This window comes from Oncorhynchus nerka, linkage group LG15 (genome assembly GCF_034236695.1).
Source record: "Oncorhynchus nerka isolate Pitt River linkage group LG15, Oner_Uvic_2.0, whole genome shotgun sequence".
In the NCBI taxonomy this organism is placed as follows: Eukaryota; Metazoa; Chordata; class Actinopteri; order Salmoniformes; family Salmonidae; genus Oncorhynchus; species Oncorhynchus nerka.
In genome coordinates this window covers 3101477-3122918 of record NC_088410.1, presented here as the reverse complement: position 1 = coordinate 3122918, position 21442 = coordinate 3101477, and the positions used below count along the sequence as shown (strand labels likewise).

The following is a 21442-nucleotide window of genomic DNA, read 5'->3' as shown; positions in this document are numbered from 1 at the left end:
TTACGTTTTTATGTTACATCTAGTCTATGAGACCAATGCAGTAACCATCCTGACGTTTACTATGTTACATCTATGAGACCAGTCTGACAGTAACCATCCTGGATTTACGTTTACTATGTTACATCTAGTCTATGAGACCAGTCTGACAGTAACCATCCTGGATTTACGTTTACTATGTTACATCTAGTCTATGAGACCAGTCTGACAGTAACCATCCTGGATTTACGTTTACTATGTTACATCTAGTCTATGAGACCAGTCTGACAGTAACCATCCTGGATTTACGTTTACTATGTTACATCTAGTCTATGAGACCAGTCTGACAGTAACCATCCTGGATTTACGTTTACTATGTTACATCTAGTCTATCTGACAGTAACCATCCCATATCATCTTCTATGAGACCAGTCTGACAGTAACCATCCTGGATTTACGTTTACTATGTTACATCTAGTCTATGAGACCAGTCTGACAGTAACCATCCTGGATTTACGTTTACTATGTTACATCTAGTCTATGAGACCAGTCTGACAGTAACCATCCTGGATTTACGTTTACTATGTTACATCTAGTCTATGAGACCAGTCTGACAGTAACCATCCTGGATTTACGTTTACTATGTTACATCTAGTCTATGAGACCAGTCTGACAGTAACCATCACCCAGTACTTCTAATAAAACATAAACAATCCGTTTTTATAACTGCACATTTATAATACTTTGTGTAAAACTAACAGTGAAATAAGATGCACACTCATCCTCTGGCTTCAGAACAGAAGTCCAAACTCTCGCCGTATGGAAGCTCAATGTATGGAAGCTCAATGTATGGAAGCTCAATGCACGGAAGCTCAATGTACGGAAGCTCAACGTATGGGAGCTCAACGTATGGAAGTTCAATGCATGGAAGCTCAATGTATGGAAGCTCAATGTACGGAAGCTCAACGTATGGAAGTTCAATGCATGGAAGCTCAATGTATGGAAGCTCAATGCAGGGAAGCTCAATGTACGGAAGCTCAATGTACGGAAGCTCAATGTATGGAAGCTCAATGCATATGGAAGCTCAATGTATGGAAGCTCAATGTACGGAAGCTCAATGTACGAAAGCTCAATGCAGGGAAGCTCAATGTATGGAAGCTCAATGTACGGAAGCTCAATGTACGGAAGCTCAATGTATGGAAGCTGTGTGGTAAGAAACAAAACAAAAAAACATCCCTCAATCAAAACCATGTAACCTATAGCAGAAAACTTTCGATGCACCCTCTCCTTTCCACACGCCCATCACTTTCCTTTCGACACACCCATTCGCCCACACTCCGGTCGCCATAAGGAGGGTATGGCTAGATGGGATCCAGTTTTCGTCAAATGAATGTCGAAGGTAGATTTTTTGTTGCATTTTTGCTAACCCTAACCCATTTCCTAACTTTAACCTAGTTCTCCTAACCTGCTACAAAAAGTAAAATCTGACGTTAATTTGACAAAACTGGGTTCCTTCTAGCTATGACCAATGGCTCCAGAATGGCGCAGCGGTCTAAGCCACTGCGTCTTAGTGCTAGAGGCGTCACTACAGACCCTGGTTTGATTCCAGGCCGTATCATAACCGGCTGTAATTGGGAGTCCTATAGGGCGGCGCAAAATTGGCCCAGCGTCGTCCGGGTTAGGGTTTGGCCGGGGTAGAACGTCACGTAAATGTTAAATAAAATATAATACATAAAATATCCATATTGAGCTGCAGCTACCTTCCCGGTTCTACAATCTATAGACTGCGGAGGTGATAGACGAGATCACAAGAAGTCTCGCGATTGTCTTTGCAGTGCTCGGTCCTCGGGTCCCGTCCGGTTGCTTTGTGTGCTCGACTATGTGCTGCTCTCTCTCCCTCATCTACAGACCAGACTTCACACCCTGTACCACGTCGAGGGGCCAGTGCGCGACCATGGAAGCGAACAAAGAGGTAAACGAAAAAACCGTTAGTTAAGAAATTAAACATTTAAAACCGGACGGATGTTATTGTGAATAGAACAGTTTGTACTTTCAGCGGAGGGGCTTCCTCTTTCTTCTTTCCGGTAACAAATTGACTAAAACAGCTGGTATGTTAGTTAACCGATGTCATTTTACTGTTATAGCCTGCTGTGTGGCCATTATTTGAGATTAATCGCGATTTATAAAATGCGTCTGCGGGGATTGGGGAAATGGGGAATACACAGTGATCTCAACATAGACGTTAAGAGGAAGGGGAGAGAGAAAAGAGAATACGTGTACAGTTGGAAGCGGGAGTTACTGGCTATATCTTGGCAGGACAGGCCCTGGATGATTGCAGGAAACCGCAGTGGAAGGAAGGAGAGAGGAGAGGGGTAGCCTAAAGAGAGGGGAAAGAGAGAGTGATTGTGTTTGAGAGAGAGAGAGAGACAGCCTAAAGAGAGGGGAAAGAGAGAGGTTGTGCTAGAGAGAGAGAGAGAGACAGCCTAAAGAGAGAGTGGTTGTGCTAGAGAGAGAGAGAGAGAGAGAGAGAGACAGCCTAAAGAGAGGGGAAAGAGAGAGGTTGTGCTAGAGAGAGAGAGAGCCAGCCTAAAGAGATAGTGATTGTGTTTGAGAGCGAGAGAGAGAGAGTGATTGTGTTTGAGAGACAGAGAGAGAGAGAGAGGGATCCACCACATCATTTCAAAGTGGACATGTGGGTAATATTTGGTTGAGACATCGATAATCATGGGACAGTTTAAACAACTGTTTCTTAAACATTGTGGATATAGTGGCTCCATGGAAAACCTTTAGAATTAAACAAAGAACTGAACATGGGATGAATCAGGAAATCTCTGAGGCCATTAAATCAAGACTATAACAGAACCAAAGAGGAAGATGCTTTCACTAGACACATCACCCTAAGGATGTACTGGAGGGTCGGGTCGGGTCCTAGGTCCTACTCCAAGATTGATGTACTGGAGGGGAGGGTCCTAGGTTATTACTCCAAGATTGATGTACTGGAGGGGAGGGTCCTAGGTTATTACTCCAAGATGGATGTAATGGAGGGGAGGGTCCTAGGTTATTACTCCAAGATGGATGTAATGGAGGGGAGGGTCCTAGGTTATTACTCCAAGATGGATGTACTGGAGGGGAGGGTCCTAGGTTATTACTCCAAGATGGATGTACTGGAGGGGAGGGTCCTAGGTTATTACTCCAGATGGATGTACTGGAGGGGAGGGGAGGGTCCTAGGTTATTACTCCAAGATGGATGTACTGGAGGGGAGGGTCCTAGGTTATTACTCCAAGATTGATGTACTGGAGGGGAGGGTCCTAGGTTATTACTCCAAGATTGATGTACTGGAGGGGAGGGTCCTAGGTTATTACTCCAAGATGGATGTAATGGAGGGGAGGGTCCTAGGTTATTACTCCAAGATGGATGTACTGGAGGGGAGGGGAGGGTCCTAGGTTATTACTCCAAGATGGATGTACTGGAGGGGAGGGTCCTAGGTTATTACTCCAGATGGATGTACTGGAGGGAGGGAGGGTCCTAGGTTATTACTCCAAGATGGATGTACTGGAGGGGAGGATCCTAAGTTATTACTCCAAGATGGATGTACTGGAGGGGAGGGAGGGTCCTAGGTTATTACTCCAAGATGGATGTACTGGAGGGGAGGGTCCTAAGTTATTACTCCAAGATGGATGTACTGGAGGGGAGGGTCCTAGGTTATTACTCCAGATGGATGTACTGGAGGGGAGGGGAGGGTCCTAGGTTATTACTCCAAGATGGATGTAATGGAGGGGAGGGTCCTAGGTTATTACTCCAAGATGGATGTACTGGAGGGGAGGGTCCTAGGTTATTACTCCAAGATGGATGTACTGGAGGGGAGGGTCCTAGGTTATTACTCCAGATGGATGTACTGGAGGGGAGGGTCCTAGGTTATTACTCCAAGATGGATGTACTGGAGGGTAGGATCCTAAGTTATTACTCCAAGATGGATGTACTGGAGGGGAGGGGAGGGTCCTAGGTTATTACTCCAAGATGGATGTACTGGAGGGGAGGGTCCTAAGTTATTACTCCAAGATGGATGTACTGGAGGGGAGGGTCCTAGGTTATTACTCCAAGATGGATGTACTGGAGGGGAGGGTCCTAGGTTATTACTCCAGATGGATGTACTGGAGGGGAGGGGAGGGGAGGGTCCTAGGTTATTACTCCAAGATGGATGTACTGGAGGGGAGGGTCCTAGGTTATTACTCCAGATGGATGTACTGGAGGGGAGGGGAGGGTCCTAGGTTATTACTCCAAGATGGATGTACTGGAGGGGAGGGTCCTAGGTTATTACTCCAGATGGATGTACTGGAGGGGAGGGGAGGGTCCTAGGTTATTACTCCAAGATGGATGTAATGGAGGGGAGAGTCCTAGGTTATTACTCCAAGATGGATGTACTGGAGGGGAGAGGAGGGTCCTAGGTTATTACTCCAAGATGGATGTACTGGAGGGGAGGATCCTAAGTTATTACTCCAAGATGGATGTACTGGAGGGGAGGGTCCTAGGTTATTACTCCAGATGAATGTAGTGGAGGGGAGGGTCCTAGGTTATTACTCCAGATGAATGTAGTGGAGGGGAGGGTCCTAGGTTATTACTCCAGATGAATGTAGTGGAGGGGAGGGTCCTAGGTTATTACTCCAGATGAATGTGCAAGCGGAAGCCTTTTCCTTTACAGCAGTGTCTCAGGCTGAAGGTGTCAAGAGACTGTCTGAACTAAACTGCTATAAAGCTATAGGCCTCAACATTATCCCTGCCAGGTTTGAAAGAGATTGTGCTGAATGTATTGTTCTCTATTTCACCCATTTAATCAACATCCCTGTTGAGCAGGGTAGAGTTTCCAGGGATACGAAACATGCTGCAGTGATCCCCTATCCACAAGCAGGGCAGGAAAAGTGCAACTGGAAAAAGTTATTTATGAACAGATAGAGGCTGGGTCTACTGTGGAGACTGAGTTTATAGAGGCTGGGTCTACTGTGGAGACTGAGTTTATAGAGGCTGGGTCTACTGTGGAGACTGAGTTTATAGAGGCTGGGTCTACTGTGGAGACTGAGATAATAGAGGCTGGGTCTACTGTGGAGACTGAGATTATAGAGGCTGGGTCTACTGTGGAGACTGAGATTATAGAGGCTGGGTCTACTGTGGAGACTGAGATTAGAGGCTGGGTCTACTGTGGAGACTGAGCTTATAGAGGCTGGGTCTACTGTGGAGACTGAGATTATAGAGGCTGGGTCTACTGTGGAGACTGAGATAATAGAGACTGGGTCTACTGTGGAGACTGAGCTTATAGAGGCTGGGTCTACTGTGGAGACTGAGATTATAGAGGCTGGGTCTACTGTGGAGCCTGAGATTATAGAGGCTGGGTCTACTGTGGAGACTGGGTCTACTGTGGAGACTGAGTTTATAGAGGCTGGGTCTACTGTGGAGACTGAGATAATAGAGGCTGGGTCTACTGTGGAGACTGGGTCTACTGTGGAGACTGGGTCTACTGTGGAGACCGAGTCTACTGTGGAGACTGAGTCTACTGTGAGCCTGTGTCTACTGTGGAGACTGGGTCTACTGTGAAGACTGGGTCTACTGTGAAGACTGAGATTATAGAGGCTGGGTCTACTGTGGAGACTGGGTCTACTGTGGAGCCTGGGTCTACTGTGGAGACTGAGATTATAGAGGCTGGGTCTACTGTGGAGACTGGGTCTACTGTGGAGACTGGGTCTACTGTGGAGACTGTGTCTACTGTGGAGACTGAGATTATAGAGGCTGGGTCTACTGTGGAGACTGGGTCTACTGTGGAGACTGGGTCTACTGTGGAGACTCAGATTATAGAGGCTAGGTCTACTGTGGAGACTGAGATTATAGAGGCTGGGTCTACTGTGGAGACTGGGTCTACTGTGGAGACTGGGTCTACTGTGGAGACTGGGTCTACTGTGAGACTGTGTCCACTGTGGAGACTGGGTCTACTGTGAGACTGGGTCCACTGTGGAGACTGGGTCTACTGTGGAGACTGGGTCTACTGTGGAGACTGAGTTATAGAGGCTGGGTCTACTGTGGAGACTGGGACTATAGAGGCTGGGTCTACTGTGGAGACTGAGATTATAGAGGCTGGGTCTACTGTGGAGACTGAGATTATAGAGACTGGGTCTACTGTGGAGACTGGGACTATAGAGGCTGGGTCTACTGTGGAGACTGAGATTATAGAGGCTGGGTCTACTGTGGAGACTGAGATTATAGAGGCTGGGTCTACTGTGGTGACTGGGTCTACTGTGGAGACTGAGATTATAGAGGCTGGGTCTACTGTGGAGACTGAGATTATAGAGGCTGGGTCTACTGTGGAGACTGAGATTATAGAGGCTGGGTCTACTGTGGAGACTGGGTCTACTGTGGAGACTGGGTCTACTGTGAGACTGGGTCTACTGTGGAGAACTGAGTCTACTGTGGAGAACTGGGTCCACTGTGGAGAACTGGGTCTACTGTGGAGACTGAGATTATAGAGGCTGGGTCTACTGTGGAGACTGGGTCTACTGTGGAGACTGAGATTATAGAGGCTGGGTCTACTGTGGAGACTGAGATTATAGAGGCTGGGTCTAGGCTGGGTCTACTGTGGAGACTGAGATTATAGAGGCTGGGTCTACTGTGGAGACTGAGATAATAGAGGCTGGGTCTACTGTGGAGACTGGGTCTACTGTGGAGACTGAGATTATAGAGGCTGGGTCTACTGTGGTGACTGGGTCTACTGTGGAGACTGAGATTATAGAGGCTGGGTCTACTGTGGAGACTGAGATTATAGAGGCTGGGTCTACTGTGGAGACTGAGATTATAGAGGCTGGGTCTACTGTGGAGACTGGGTCTACTGTGGAGACTGGGTCTACTGTGAGACTGGGTCTACTGTGGAGAACTGAGTCTACTGTGGAGAACTGGGTCCACTGTGGAGAACTGGGTCTACTGTGGAGACTGAGATTATAGAGGCTGGGTCTACTGTGGAGACTGGGTCTACTGTGGAGACTGAGATTATAGAGGCTGGGTCTACTGTGGAGACTGAGATTATAGAGGCTGGGTCTACTGTGGAGACTGGGTCTACTGTGGAGACTGAGATTATAGAGGCTGGGTCTACTGTGGAGACTGAGATTATAGAGGCTGGGTCTACTGTGGAGACTGGGTCTACTGTGGAGACTGAGATTATAGAGGCTGGGTCTACTGTGGAGACTGAGATAATAGAGGCTGGGTCTACTGTGGAGACTGGGTCTACTGTGGAGACTGAGATTATAGAGGCTGGGTCTACTGTGGAGACTGAGATTATAGAGGCTGGGTCTACTCTTTCTGCTCTAGGGGAAACACTTGCTGGTTCCTGGTTCTTCCCCAATATTTGGAACCAAGTACTGATCACCACAACCCACAAAAGTGGATACAGCAACCCTGGGAAAACCCTCTGCATTAACAGCAACCCTGGGAAAACCCTCTGCATTAACAGCAACCCTGGGAAAATCCTCTGCATTAACAGCAACCCTGGGAAAACCCTCTGCATGTCACGCCTTGGTCTTAGTATTTTGTGTTTTCTTTAATTATTTGTTCAGGCCAGGGTGTGACATGGGTTTATTGTGTTGTCGTATTGGGGTTTTTGTAGGCATTGGGATTGTGGTTGATTAGGGGTGTGTGTAGCATAGGTTTGGCTGCCTGAGGCGGTTCTCAATCAGAGTCAGGTGATTCGCGTTGTCTCTGATTGGGAACCGTATAATGGTAGCCGGGGTTTCACTGTGTATTTCGTGGGTGAATGTTCCTGTCTCTGTGTAGTGTTCACCAGATAGGCTGTAATAGGTTTCACGTTCCGTTTTGTTGTTTTGCATTTGTATAGTTATTTCATGTATCGCTCTTCCTTCATTAAAGACATGAGTAACCACCACGCTGCATTTCGGTCCGACTCTCTTTCGACAAACGAAGAACGACGTTACACTGCACTAACAGCAACCCTGGGAAAACCCTCTGCATTAACAGCATCCCTGGGAAAACCCTCTGCATTAACAGCAGACTTGCACATTTCCTCAGTCAAAACAATGTACTGAGCAAAAGTCAAATGTCCCTTTTTACCAAATTACCGTACGACAGACCACGTATTCACCCTGCACACCCTAATTGTCAAACAAACAAAAACAAAGGCAAAGTCTCATGTTTTGTGGCATGAGGGTCTGCTATACAAATGGATGGAAAGTGGTGTTTGGGGGTAAAAACCTACGACTTTATAAAATCCTCTGTGTAACAGCATAAAACATAGAATAATACAGAGCAGAAATAGACCGATACCCTCTAATGATCAAAATCCAGAAAAGAGTCATTCAATTCTACAACCACCTATAAAAGGAAGAGATTCCCAAACCTTCCATAACAAAGCTATCACCTACAGAGAGATGAACCTGGAGAAGAGTCCCCTAAGTAAGCTGGTCCTGGGGCTCTGTTCACAAACACAAACAGACCCCACAGAGCCCCAGGACAGCAACACAATTAGACCCCCAACCGAATCATGAGAAAACCAAAAGATAATTATTTGACAAACTGGAAAGAAAAATCAGAGCGTCTGGAATGCTATTTGGCCCTAAACAGAGAGTACACAGTGGCAGAATACCTGACCACTGTGACTTACCCAAACGTATGGAAAGCTCTGACTATGTACAGACTCAGTGAGCATAGCCTTGAGAGAGAGAGAGAGGGGTGGGTCAGTGAATGGTTACATTGTGTTCAACAGGAGCTGTATTCTCTGTCTACTGTATAAATTAATGTTGTTTGTAGAGTGTGTGTGGTTGGGTGGGTGGGAGAGGCGGAGGAGTATTTCAGTAGTTGGTGGTGTTGGAGGTAAAACAGTCAGACATTATTCATCCTAGAGCACATAACCCAACATGTTCAGATGGACTAGAACCCAACATGTTCAGGTGGACTAGAACCCAACATGTTCAGGTGGACTAGCCTGTCTGTCTCTCACTGTCTGTCGATCTGTCGGTATGTCCGTCTGTCTGTCTGTCAGCTATGTCTGTCTGTCTGCCTACAGCGTGGAAAAATACTTCAGATTGAGCTATGAGCTGAATTTTTACTAAATATTTTTACTAAATATTTTATATGCGATGTTATTTATTCTTATGGTATTATACAATTTGTCTATCTAAATTATTTATTTCATAGCCATATTAAAATAGATTAAAACATGATTTCATATTATAAGTCTGTTTTTAAATGACCTATAACGTGACAAAGCTTCTCCTTGCTGCCTGGTATTTTTGGCAGCTGACTGTTGGTAGCTATTAAAGCACTGTATTTATGTCCTGTGGGTTTGAAATAGCACATAGAGAGAGAGAGAACAGCTGAACAGCAGAACCCGAGACACAGCTGCTATTCCTTTCAAAGTATAGATATATATATTTTTTTTAAATCCCCAATTTTGAAACTCTTATTCAAGGTTTCAAAAACCTGCCTGATGAGAATAGGCTACTCGTCCTGTTGGGTGAGAACAGAGAGCTGTCTGCCATACATTGCTGCCTGCCATGAAATGAGGGACACTGTCTGACAGACCAAGTCCTCTATGCCATTGTCATTGTATGGTTATTTTGACCCGTAAACAGGGCACATTTGAAAAAGAGACCTAGGGCTCAGTATGTCTTCCCTGTTAAAATAAAAATAAAATTAGGCCCTGTGAGTGTTTAAAATAGAACTCTCCCCTGACGAGACACACAGATAGAGACAGAGTCAGAGAGAGAGAGAGTCAGAGAGAGTCAGAGAGGTCAGAGAGGGTCAGAGAGAGACAGAGAGAGAGGTCAGAGAGGGTCAGAGAGAGAGACAGAGAGAGCGACAGAGAGAGAGAGAGACAGAGAGAGACAGAGAGAGAGAGAGAGAGAGAGAGAGTCAGAGAGAGAGAGAGAGGGTCAGAGAGACAGAGAGAGAGAGAGAGGTCAGAGAGAGAGAGGTCAGAGAGGGTCAGAGAGAGACAGAGAGAGAGAGAGACAGAGAGAGTCAGAGAGAGACAGAGAGACAGAGAGTCCGAGATAGTCAGAGAGAGACAGAGAGAGGTCAGAGAGAGAGACAGAGAGAGAGGTCAGAGGGTCAGAGAGAGAGACAGAGAGAGAGACAGAGAGAGAGAGACAGAGAGAGAGAGAGAGAGAGAGTCAGAGAGAGAGAGAGAGGGTCAGAGAGACAGAGAGAGAGAGAGGGTCAGAGAGACAGAGAGAGAGAGAGAGAGGTCAGAGAGAGAGAGGTCAGAGAGGGTCAGAGAGAGACAGAGAGAGAGACAGAGAGAGTCAGAGATAGTCAGAGAGAGACAGAGAGAGAGGTCAGAGAGGGTCAGAGAGAGAGACAGAGAGAGAGACAGAGAGAGAGGTCAGAGAGGGTCAGAGAGAGAGAGACAGAGAGAGAGAGTCAGAGAGAGAGAGCGAGAGAGAGGGTCAGAGAGAGACAGAGAGAGAGACAGAGAGAGTCAGAGAGAGACAGAGAGAGACAGAGAGAGAGAGTCAGAGATAGTCAGAGAGAGACAGAGAGAGAGGTCAGAGAGAGAGAGAGAGAGAGAGAGACAGAGAGAGTCAGAGATAGTCAGAGAGAGATAGTCAGAGAGAGACAGAGAGAGACAGAGAGAGAGAGGTCAGAGAGGGTTGGTTGAGTTCAGGTTTCTTCACAGCAGCCTGTGAGTTTAACACCCTGATCCTATCCACTGCTGTTCCCACGGACCATTTCTGATATACACATTAATCAACCATAGTAGGGCTGCCTCTCTGGCCTTCTCTCTACCTGTGTGTCCTGGAGAGCTACCCTCCTGTAGGTTTGAGCAGGGCTGCCCAACCCTGTTCCTGGAGAGCTACCCTCCTGTAGGTTTGAGCAGGGCTGCCCAACCCTGTTCCTGGAGAGCTACCCTCCTGTAGGTTTGAGCAGGGCTGCCCAACCCTGTTCCTGGAGAGCTACACTCCTGTAGGTTTGAGACTTCAGGTAGGCCTCAGGTAGAATTCAGGTAGGCCTCAGGTAGACCTCAGGTAGACCTCAGGTAGACCTCAGGTAGGCCTCAGGTAGACCTCAGGTAGGCCTCAGGTAGACCTCAGGTAGGCCTCAGGTAGGCCTCAGGTAGGCCTCAGGTAGACCTCAGGTAGGCTTCAGGTAGACCTCAGGTAGGCTTCAGGTAGACCTCAGGTAGGCCTCAGGTAGGCCTCAGTTATGGTGGTACCATACGGTTTTTGAACTAAGAAATCTGCTCGGCTGCTATACTGTATCATTTAAATCCCAGCAGTTTTGATTTGACCATGGAGGGACTCTGTAGCCTATGAAATTACCTGTGTTTGAAAACGTGGAGCCTCTGACAAATACGTTTTGGATTCCCTGTTTTATGGTTGCTTTGGCAGAGCGTCTGATGGCGGCATCACCTGTATACAGCCTCAAGGCAAGTTTTGAATTGGATTACGAATTAATATGTACAGGTATATATTTATACATGGGCTAGGAGTTTTTCCTGATCACTAACCACTAACTCTACCAGGTGTTTAGACACAGTTTATGTGTGTTGGTGTGACTCCTGGATTCTTTTCACCTGTTGTCTCTCAGGTGTTGTCGTCGGCAACCAGGAAGTGTTTCCCTTAGTGACCGTCGGGCCATGGAGCTGAGATAACTCCGCCCCCTCTGCTGTGGTAACCATGGGAACGTCCCGATGCTTCCGTCTGGCGTTCCTGCTGGGGTCTGTGTTAATGGTCCTGCTCATCATCCTCTATTGGGACGACGTGGGAGCGCTCAATCTCTACCCCCACGACCCTCATGACCTTTACCCCCATGACCCTCACCCCCACCCCACCTCACCCAGCTCCTCCACACCCACCAAACCCCCACCCAGGGACACAGAGGAGCAAGCGACCCACAAACCCCCCAGAACCACAGAGCCTGACCGGCCTGGAGTGGGGAGGAGGGCGACTCCTAAACCCCCAGGGGAGGAACACCCCCTCCCCCAAGTAACAGACTCCTCAGAGCTGGAGGAGAGGTGGAGAGGAGAGGAAGGGAAGCGAGAAGAGGAGAGAGTGAGGCAGGCGGAGGAAGAGAAAAGAGAGGAGGAGGGGAGGAGACAGGAGGAGAGGAGGAGGCGGATCAGTCATATGTGTTCTGGGAATGGAACATTAGAATTCCCAGGAAAATTCCGGACGTTTGACCAGATTCCCAACCGGGAGTTAAACCACCTGATCGTAGACGACAGACATGAGATCATCTACTGCTATGTTCCCAAGGTAGGGAGGGGAAGAAGACTGTCCGCCCCTCAGAGCCGGGTTCCCCTCTAGGTTTCTTCCTAGGTTCCTGTCTTCTAGGGAGTTTTTCCTAGACACTGTGCTTCTGCATCTGCATTGGTTGCTGTTTGGAGTGTGAGGCTGTCTGTCTGTAAAGCACTTTGTGACAACTGTTGATATAAAAAAAGATTTGATCCTCCAACCCTTCGCCTCCCATCCTTTTCCTCCTCCTACCCCTTCACCTCCCATCCTCTTCCTCCTCCTACCCCTTCACCTCCCATCCTCTTCCTCCTCCTACCCCTTCGCCTCCCATCCTCTTCCTCCCAACCCTTCGCCTCCCATCCTCTTCCTCCTCCTACCCGTTCACCTCCCATCCTGTTCCTCCTCCTACCCCTTCGGCTCCCATCCTCTTCCTCCCAACCCTTCGCCTCCCATCCTCTTCCTCCTCCTACCCCTTCGCCTCCCATCCTCTTCCTCCCAACCCTTCGCCTCCCACCCTCCTCCTCCTACCCCTTCGCCTCCCATCCTCCTCCTCCTACCCCTTCGCCTCCCATTCTTGTCCTCCTCCTCCTACCCCTCCTCCTCCCATTCTCGTCCTCCTCCTCCTACCCCTTCGCCTCCCATCCTCTTCCTCCTCCTACCCCCTCGCCTCCCATCCTCTTCCTCCCTAACCTTCCCCTCCCATCCTCCCTCCTCCTCCTACCCCTTTCCTTCTCTCCTCCCTCCTCATCTCCTTTCCTCCCCCTCCTCTCCTTCTCTCCTCCACCTCCTCTCCTCCCCCCCCTCCTCCCTCCTCTCCTTCTCTCCTCCTCTCCTTCTCTCCTCCTCTCCTCCACCTCCTCTCTCTAGGTAGCATGTACCAACTGGAAGCGTGTAATGGTGGTTCTCTCTGAGGGTCTGCTGGCTCCGGATGGACAACCTTACCGCGACCCCCAGGCCCTGCCCCCTGACCTCATACACAACTCCTCCCTGCACCTCACCTTCTCCAAGGTCTGTATACTGTCTGTATACTGTGTGTATACTGTGTGTATACTGTATGAATACTGTCTGTATACTGTGTGTATACTGTCTGTATACTCAAATCAAATCAAACGTATTTATATAGCCCTTCGTACATCAGCTGATATCTCAAAGTGCTGTACAGACACCCAGCCTAAAACCCCAAACAGCAAGCAATGCAGGTGTAGAAGCACGGTGGCTAGGAAAAACTCCCTAGAAAGGCCAAAACCTAGGAAGAAACCTAGAGAGGAACCAGGCTATGTGGGGTGGCCAGTCCTCTTCTGGCTGTACCGGGTGGGGATTTTAACAAAACATGGCCAAGATGTTCAAATGTTTATAAATGACCAGCATGGTCGAATAATAATAAGGCAGAACAGTTGAAACTGGAGCAGCAGCACGGTCAGGTGGACTGGGGACAGCAAGGAGTCATCATGTCAGGTAGTCCTGGGGCATGGTCCTAGGGCTCAGGTCCTCCGAGAGAGAGAAAGAAAGAGAGAATTAGAGAGAGCATATGTGGGGTGGCCAGTTCTCTTCTGGCTGTGCCGGGTGGAGATTATAACAGAACATGGCCAAGATGTTCAAATGTTCATAAATGACCAGCATGGTCGAATAATAATAAGGCAGAACAGTTGAAACTGGAGCAGCAGCACGGTCAGGTGGACTGGGGACAGCAAGGAGTCATCATGTCAGGTAGTCCTGGGGCATGGTCCTAGGGCTCAGGTCCTCCGAGAGAGGGAAAGAAAGAGAGAAGGAGAGAATTAGCACAGCCCCCACACCACTAGAGGGATATCTTCAACCACCAACTTACCATCCTGAGACAAGGCTGAGTATAGCCCACAAAGATCCCCGCCATGGCACAACCCAAGGGGGGGCGCCAACCCAGACAGGATGACCACATCAGTGAATCAACCCACTCAGGTGACGCACCCCTTCCAGGGACGGCATGAGAGAGCCCCAGTAAGCCAGTTACTCAGCCCCTGTAATAGGGTTAGACGCAGAGAATCCCAGTGGAAAGAGGGGAACCGGCCAGGCAGAGACAGCAAGGGCGGTTCGTTGCTCCAGAGCCTTTCCGTTCACCTTCCCACTCCTGGGCCAGACTACACTCAATCATATGACCCACTGAAGAGATGAGTCTTCAGTAAAGACTTAAAGGTTGAGACCGAGTTTGCGTCTCTGACATGGGTAGGCAGACCGTTCCATAAAAATGGAGCTCTATAGGAGAAAAGCCCTGCCTCCAGCTGTTTGCTTAGAAATTCTAGGGACAATTGGGAGGCCTGCATCTTGTGACCGTAGCATACGTGTAGGTATGTACGGCAGGACCAAATCGGAAAGATAGGTAGGAGCAAGCCCATGTAATGCTTTGTAGGTTAGCAGTAAAACCTTGAAATCAGCTGTAGCCTTATCAGGAAGCCAGTGTAGAGAGGCTAGCACCAGAGTAATATGATCACATTTTTGGGCTCTTAGTCAGGATTCTATCAGCCGTGTTTAGCACTAACTGAAATTTATTTAGTGCTTTATCCGGGTAGCCGGAAACAGCCTCCAGCGGAAAGTAGAGTATTGCAGTAGTCTAACAAAAGTGACAAAAGCATGGATACATTTTTCTGCATCATTTTTTGACAGAAAGTTTCTGATTTTTGCAATGTTACATAGATGGAAAAAAAAGCTGTCCTTGAAACAGTCTTGATATGTTCTTCAAAAGAGAGATCAGGGTCCAGAGTAACGTCCTTCACAGTTTTATTTCAGACGACTGTACAACCATCAAGATGAATTGTCAAATTCAACAGAAGATCTCTTTGTTTCTTGGGACCTAGAACAAGCATCTCTGTTTTGTCCGAGTTTAAAAGTAGAAAGTTTGCAGCCATCCACTTCCTTATGTCTGAAACACATGCTTCTAGCAAGGGCAATTTTCGGGCTTCACCATGTTTCATTGAAATGTACAGCTGTGTGTCATCCGCATAGCAGTGAAAGTTAACATTATGTTTTCGAATAACATCCCCAAGAGGTAAAATATATAGTGAAAACAATAGTGGTCCTAAAACGGAACCTTGAGGAACACCGAAATTTACAGTTGATTTGTCAGAGGACAAACCATTCACAGAGACAAACTGATATCTTTCCGACAGATAAGATCTAAACCAGGCCAGAACTTGTCCGTGTAGACCAATTTGGGTTTCCAATCTCTCCAAAAGAATGTGGTGATCGATGGTATCAAAAGCAGCACTAAGGTCTAGGAGCACGAGGACAGATGCAGAGCCTCGGTCCGATGCCATTAAAATGTCATTTAACACCTTCACAAGTGCCGTCTCAGTGCTATGATGGGGTCTAAAACCAGACTGAAGCATTTCGTATACATTGTTTGTCTTCAGGAAGGCAGTGAGTTGCTGAGCAACAGCCTTTTCAAAAAATTTTGAGAGGAATGGAAGATTCAATATTGGCCGATAGTTTCTCATATTTTGTGGGTCAAGGTTTGGCTTTTTCAAGAGAGGCTTTATTACTGCCACTTTTAGTGAGTTTGGTACACATCCGGTGGATAGAGAGCCGTTTGTTTATTATGTTCAACATAGGAGGCCAAGCACAGGAAGCAGCTCTTTCAGTAGTTTAGTTGGAATAGGGTCCAGTATGCAGCTTGGAGGTTTAGAGGCCATGATTATATTCATCATTGTGTCAAGAGATATAGTACTAAAACACTTGAGTCTCTCTTGATCCTAGGTCCTGGCAGAGTTGTGCAGACTCAGGACAACCGAGCTTTGAAGGAATACGCAGATTTAAAGAGGAGTCCGTAATTTGCTTTCTAATAATCATAATCTTTTCCTCAAAGAAGTTCATGAATTTATCACTGCTAAAGTGAAAGTCATCCTCTCTTGGGGAATGCTGCTTTTTAGTTAGCTTTGCGACAGTATCAAAAAGGAATTTCGGCTTGTTCTTATTTTCCTCAATTAAGTTAGAAAAATAGGATGATCGAGCAGCAGTAAGCGCTCTTCGGTACTGCACGGTACCGTCTTTCCAAGCTAGTCGGAAGACTTCCAGTTTGGTGTGGCGCCATTTCCGTTCCAATTTTCTGGAAGCTTGCTTCAGAGCTCGGGTATTTTCTGTGTACCAGGGAGCTAGTTTCTTATGAGAAATGTTTTTAGTTTTTAGGGGTGCAACTGCATCTAGGGTATTGCGCAAGGTTAAATTGAGTTCCTCAGTTAAGTGGTTAAATGATTTTTGTGCTCTGGCGTCCTTGGGTAGACAGAGGGAATCTGGAAGGACATCAAGGAATCTTTGTGCTGTCTGTGAATTTATAGCACGACTTTTGATGGTCCTTGGTTGGGATCTGAGCAGGTTATTTGTTGCAATTGCAAATGTAATAAAATGGTGGTCCGATAGTCCAGGATTATGAGGAAAAACATTAAGATCCACAACATTTATTCCATGGGACAAAACTAGGTCCAGAGTATGACTGTGACAGTGAGTGGGTCCAGAGACATGTTGGACAAAACCCACTGAGTCGATGATGGCTCCGAAAGCCTTTTGGAGTGGGTCTGTGGACTTTTCCATGTGAATATTAAAGTCACCAAAGATTAGAATATTATCTGCTATGACTACAAGGTCCGATAGGAATTCAGGGAACTCAGTGAGAAACGCTGTATATGGCCCAGGAGGCCTGTAAACTGTAGCTATAAAAAGTGATTGAGTAGGCTGCATAGATTTCATGACTAGAAGCTCAAAAGACGAAAACGTTTTTTTTTTTTTGTAAATTGAAATTTGCTATCGTAAATGTTAGCAACACCTCCGCCTTTGCGGGATGCACGGGGGATATGGTCACTAGTGTAGCCAGGAGGTGAGGCCTCATTTAACAGTAAATTCATCAGGCTTAAGCCATGTTTCAGTCAGGCCAATCACATCAAGATTATGATCAGTGATTAGTTCATTGATTATAATTGCCTTTGAAGTAAGGGATTTAACATTAAGTAGCCCTATTCTGAGATGTGAGGTATCATGAACTCTTTCAGTAATGACAGGAATGGAGGTGGTCTTTATCCTAGTGAGATTGCTAAGGCGAACACCGCCATGTTTAGTTTTGCCCAACCTAGGTCGAGGCACAGACACGGTCTCAATGGTGATAGCTGAGCTGACTACACTGACTGTGCTAGTGGCAGACTCCACTATGCTGGCAGGCTGGCTAACAGCCTGCTGCCTGGCCTGCACCCTATTTCATTGTGGAGCTAGAGGAGTTAGAGCCCTGTCTATGTTGGTAGATAAGATGAGAGCACCCCTCCAGCTAGGATGGAGTCCGTCACTCCTCAGCAGTTCAGGCTTGGTCCTGTTTGTGGGTGAGTCCCAGAAAGAGGGCCAATTATCTACAAATTCTATCTTTTGGGAGGGGCAGAAAACAGTTTTCAACCAGCTAACTGGGAGGGGGCCAGAGACAATTACTCGATGCCGACACATCTTTCTAGCTGATTTACACGCAGAAGCTATGTTGCGCTTGGTGATCTCTGACAGTTTCATCCTAACATTGTTGGTGCCGACGTGGATAACAATATCTCTATACTCTCTACACTCGCCAGTTTTAGCTTTAGCCAGCACCATCTTCAGATTAGCCTTAACGTCGGTAGCCCTGCCCCCGGGTAAACAGTGTACATGATCGCTGGATGATTCGCTTTAAGTCTAATACTGCGGGTAATGGAGTCGCCAATGACTAGAGTTTTCAATTTGTCAGAGCTAATGGTGGGAAGCTTCGGCGTCTCAGACCCCGTAACGGGAGGAGTAGAGACCAGAGAAGACTCGGTCTCTGACACCGACCCGCTGCTTAATGGGGAAAACCGGTTGAAAGTTTCTGTCGGCTGAATGAGCGACACCGGTTGAGCGTTCCTAGCATTCCTGGGGCGTTCCTCAGCATTTCCTTCCAGAAACCGTGAGAAAGGTGCCCGGCTGTATATTATGAGTACAGCGACTGCAATTAGAAGGCATCATGTTAATGTTACTACTTAGCTTCGGCTGTTGGAGGTCCTGACGAACCGTGTCCAGATAAAGCGTCCGGAGTGAAAAAGTTGAGGAAAAAAAAAATATATATAAACGGTAATTAAAAAAGTAGAGTTGTCAGGTAGCAAAATAGGTTGGCAACAAAACGCACAGCAACTCGAAAACAAGTCTGCAAGTTGTGACAGGAAATGACGTCAGTGTCAATACTGATAATATACTGTCTGTATACTGTCTATATACTGTGTGTATACTGTCTATATACTGTGTGTATACTGTGTGTATAGTGTCTGTATACTGTTTGTATACTGTGTGTATACTGTTTGTATACGGTGTGTATACTGTCTGTATACTGTGTGTATACTGTGTGTATACTGTATGTATACTGTGTGTGTATAGTGTCTGTATACTGTGTGTATACTGTGTGTATACGGTGTGTATATTGTCTGTATACTGTGTGTATACTGTGTGTATACTGTGTGTATACTGTATGTATACTGTGTGTATACTGTGTGTATACGGTGTGTATACTGTGTGTATACTGTGTGTATACTTTGTGTATACTGTCTGTATGCTTTGTGTATGCTTTGTGTATACTGTGTGTATACTGTGTGTATGCTTTGTGTATACTGTTTGTATACTGTGTGTATGCTTTGTGTATACTGTGTGTATACTGTCTGTATACTGTGTGAATGCTTTGTGTATACTGTCTGTATACTGTGTGTATACTGTGTGTATACTGTCTGTATACTGTGTGTATGTTTTGTGTGTGAAGAATAGTGATGCGTCATCCAACTTCTTTATCCCCTTCTCTTCACTCTGTCCATCCTCATCCCCTCCCTCCTCCTCCTCCTCCTCCTCCTCCTATAGTTCTGGCGTAGGTACGGCCGTCTCTCCCGTCACCTGATGAGGGTGAAACTGCAGAGTTACACCAAGTTCCTGTTTGTCCGCGACCCCTTCGTCCGACTCATCTCCGCCTTCCGGAACAAGTTCCAACAGCCCAACGAAGACTTCTACCGCCAGTTTGGCTCGGTCATGCTACGTCGTTATGGAAACGAAAGCGGGACCTCCAGGGTTCCGGAGTCAGCGGCGGAGGCGTTCGAGGCGGGGATCCAGCCGTCGTTCTCGGAGTTCGTCCGGTATCTCCTCGACCCCCAGACTGAGCAGGAGCAGCCATTCAACGAACACTGGCGCCAGGTGGGTGGGTGGGTGGGTGTGTGGGTGTGTATGTGTCTGCGTGTGTCTGCGTGTGTGTGTGTGTGTGGGTGTATGTGTGTGTGTGTGTGTGTGTGTGCGTGTGTGTCTGCGTGTGCGTGTATGTGTGTGTGTGTGTATGTATGTGTGTGTGTGTGTGCTCTCAACCCAACTGTACTCAATTAACTTCTTATCCTCCCCAGGTGTACCGGCTCTGTCACCCCTGTCAGATCCACTATGATTTCATCGGCACGCTGGAAAACCTGGAGGACGACTCTGATCAGCTGCTCCGGATCCTGGGCCTGGAAGACCAGATAAAGTTCCCTTCTAGCAACCGGAACCGCACGGCGGCCAGCTGGGAACGGGATTGGTTCGCTGAGGTTCCGGCCGAGTTGAGGAGGAAGCTTTACAGTTTGTATGAGCCAGACTTTGAGCTGTTTGGGTATCCTAAACCAGAGAGTCTGCTCCATCACTGATAGGCTGTTTGGGTATCCTAAACCAGAGAGTCTGCTCCATCACTGATAGGCTGTTTGGGTATCCTAAACCAGAGAGTCTGCTCCATCACTGATAGGCTGTTTGGGTATCCTAAACCAGAGAGTCTGCTCCATCACTGATAGGCTGTTTGGGTATTCTAAACCAGAGAGTCTGCTCCATCACTGATAGGCTGTTTGGGTATCCTAAACCAGGGAGTCTGCTCCATCACTGATAGGCTGTTTCGGTATTCTAAACCAGGGAGCCTGTTCCATCACTGATAGGCTGTTTGGGTATCCTAAACCAGGGAGCCTGCTCCATCACTGATAGGCTGTTTGGGTATCCTAAACCAGAGAGTCTGCTCCATCACTGATAGGCTGTTTGGGTATCCTAAACCAGGGACCCTGCTCCATCACTGATAGGCTGTTTGGGTATCCTAAACCAGAGAGTCTGCTCCATCACTGATAGGCTGTTTGGGTATCCTAAACCAGAGAATCTGCTCCATCACTGATAGGCTGTTTGGGTATTCTAAACCAGAGAGTCTGCTCCATCACTGATAGGCTGTTTGGGTATTCTAAACCAGAGAGTCTGCTCCATCACTGATAGGCTGTTTGGGTATCCTAAACCAGAGAGTCTGCTCCATCACTGATAGGCTGTTTGGGTATCCTAAACCAGAGAGTCTGCTCCATCACTTGATGCCTTACACATGTGGCTGAGAGCCGTGGATTTGAACCCTGTATACATGCAAGTCTGCCGCAAGGCTGTGCTGTTAGCCCACTGAGCTAAAGCCTAGGCATTAACTTGGGGAGCTAACGCAACCCTCTAGCTCTCCACGATCAGGAGAGAAGAGTGTTTTTTTTCTTTTCTAAAGGGAATAGTGCTGTAAAAAAACGTTTTTAAATAAAACATTTTTTGGGGAAATAAATTGCTTAGTCATTTGTGTGTGTTTTGTCCCACTTTCACACAGAGAGTTCAATTGTATATCATTATTATTTCTTACTGAAGGTAGGTCATATTTTTTATTTAACGAGGCAAGTCAGTCCAGAACAAATTCTTATTTACAGTGACGGCCTACCTCGGCCAAACCCGGTGTGCGCCGCCCTATGGGACTCCCAATCACGGCCGGATGTGATACAGCCTGGATTCGAGCCAGGGACTGTAGTGACGCCTCTTGCACTGAGATGCAGTGCCTTGGACCGCTGTGATACAGCCTGGATTCGAACCAGGGACTGTAGTGACGCCTCTTGCACTGAGATGCAGTGCCTTGGACCGCTGTGATACAGCCTGGATTCGAACCAGGGACTGTAGTGACGCCTCTTGCACTGAGATGCAGGGCCTTCGACCGCTGTGCCGCTCGGGAGCCAGATACACTGGACCAAATGTTTAATAATGTATCACTGCATGTCTGCCTCACTCTTTAAAATGAATATATTTATTAGGAAACACCATGTCTGCCTCTTTAAAATGAATGGATTTATTAGGAAACACCATGTCTGCCTCTTTAAAATGAATGGATTTATTAGGAAACACCATGTCTGCCTCTTTAAAATGAATGGGTTTATTAGGAAACACCATGTCTGCCTCTTTAAAATGA

General features: G+C 47.2%; 1 protein-coding gene across 2 annotated transcripts; it reads left to right on the top strand.

Moving 5' to 3' along the window:
• The first annotated feature begins 1791 nt into the window (after positions 1 to 1791).
• Positions 1792 to 20773, top strand: chst12a (carbohydrate (chondroitin 4) sulfotransferase 12a). 2 transcript variants are annotated; one of them, XM_065000873.1, is made up of 5 exons: positions 1793 to 1948; positions 11555 to 12222; positions 13069 to 13209; positions 19054 to 19380; positions 19581 to 20773. In XM_065000873.1, the coding sequence occupies exons 2-5, from the start codon at positions 11644 to 11646 to the stop codon at positions 19851 to 19853; spliced, it is 1320 nt and encodes a 439-aa protein (XP_064856945.1). In that variant the 5' UTR covers positions 1793 to 1948; positions 11555 to 11643; the 3' UTR covers positions 19854 to 20773. The 2 variants fall into 2 exon arrangements, with proteins under 2 accessions (XP_064856946.1, XP_064856945.1); XM_065000874.1 differs by lacking the exon at positions 13069 to 13209 and having other exon boundaries at positions 1792 to 1948.
• Positions 20774 to 21442: the final 669 nt, after the last annotated feature.

What these genes read in the sequence shown, in the direction of transcription:
- chst12a (XM_065000873.1), top strand. Translation starts at nt 11,644, where the DNA reads ATGGGAACGTCCCGATGCTTCCGTCTGGCGTTCCTGCTGGGGTCTGTG. An exon ending in TGCACCTCACCTTCTCCAAG is followed by an intron (nt 13,210 to 19,053) that starts GTCTGTATACTG and finishes CTCCTCCTATAG; the next exon opens with TTCTGGCGTAGGTACGGCCG. An exon ending in TCAACGAACACTGGCGCCAG is followed by an intron (nt 19,381 to 19,580) that starts GTGGGTGGGTGG and finishes TATCCTCCCCAG; the next exon opens with GTGTACCGGCTCTGTCACCC.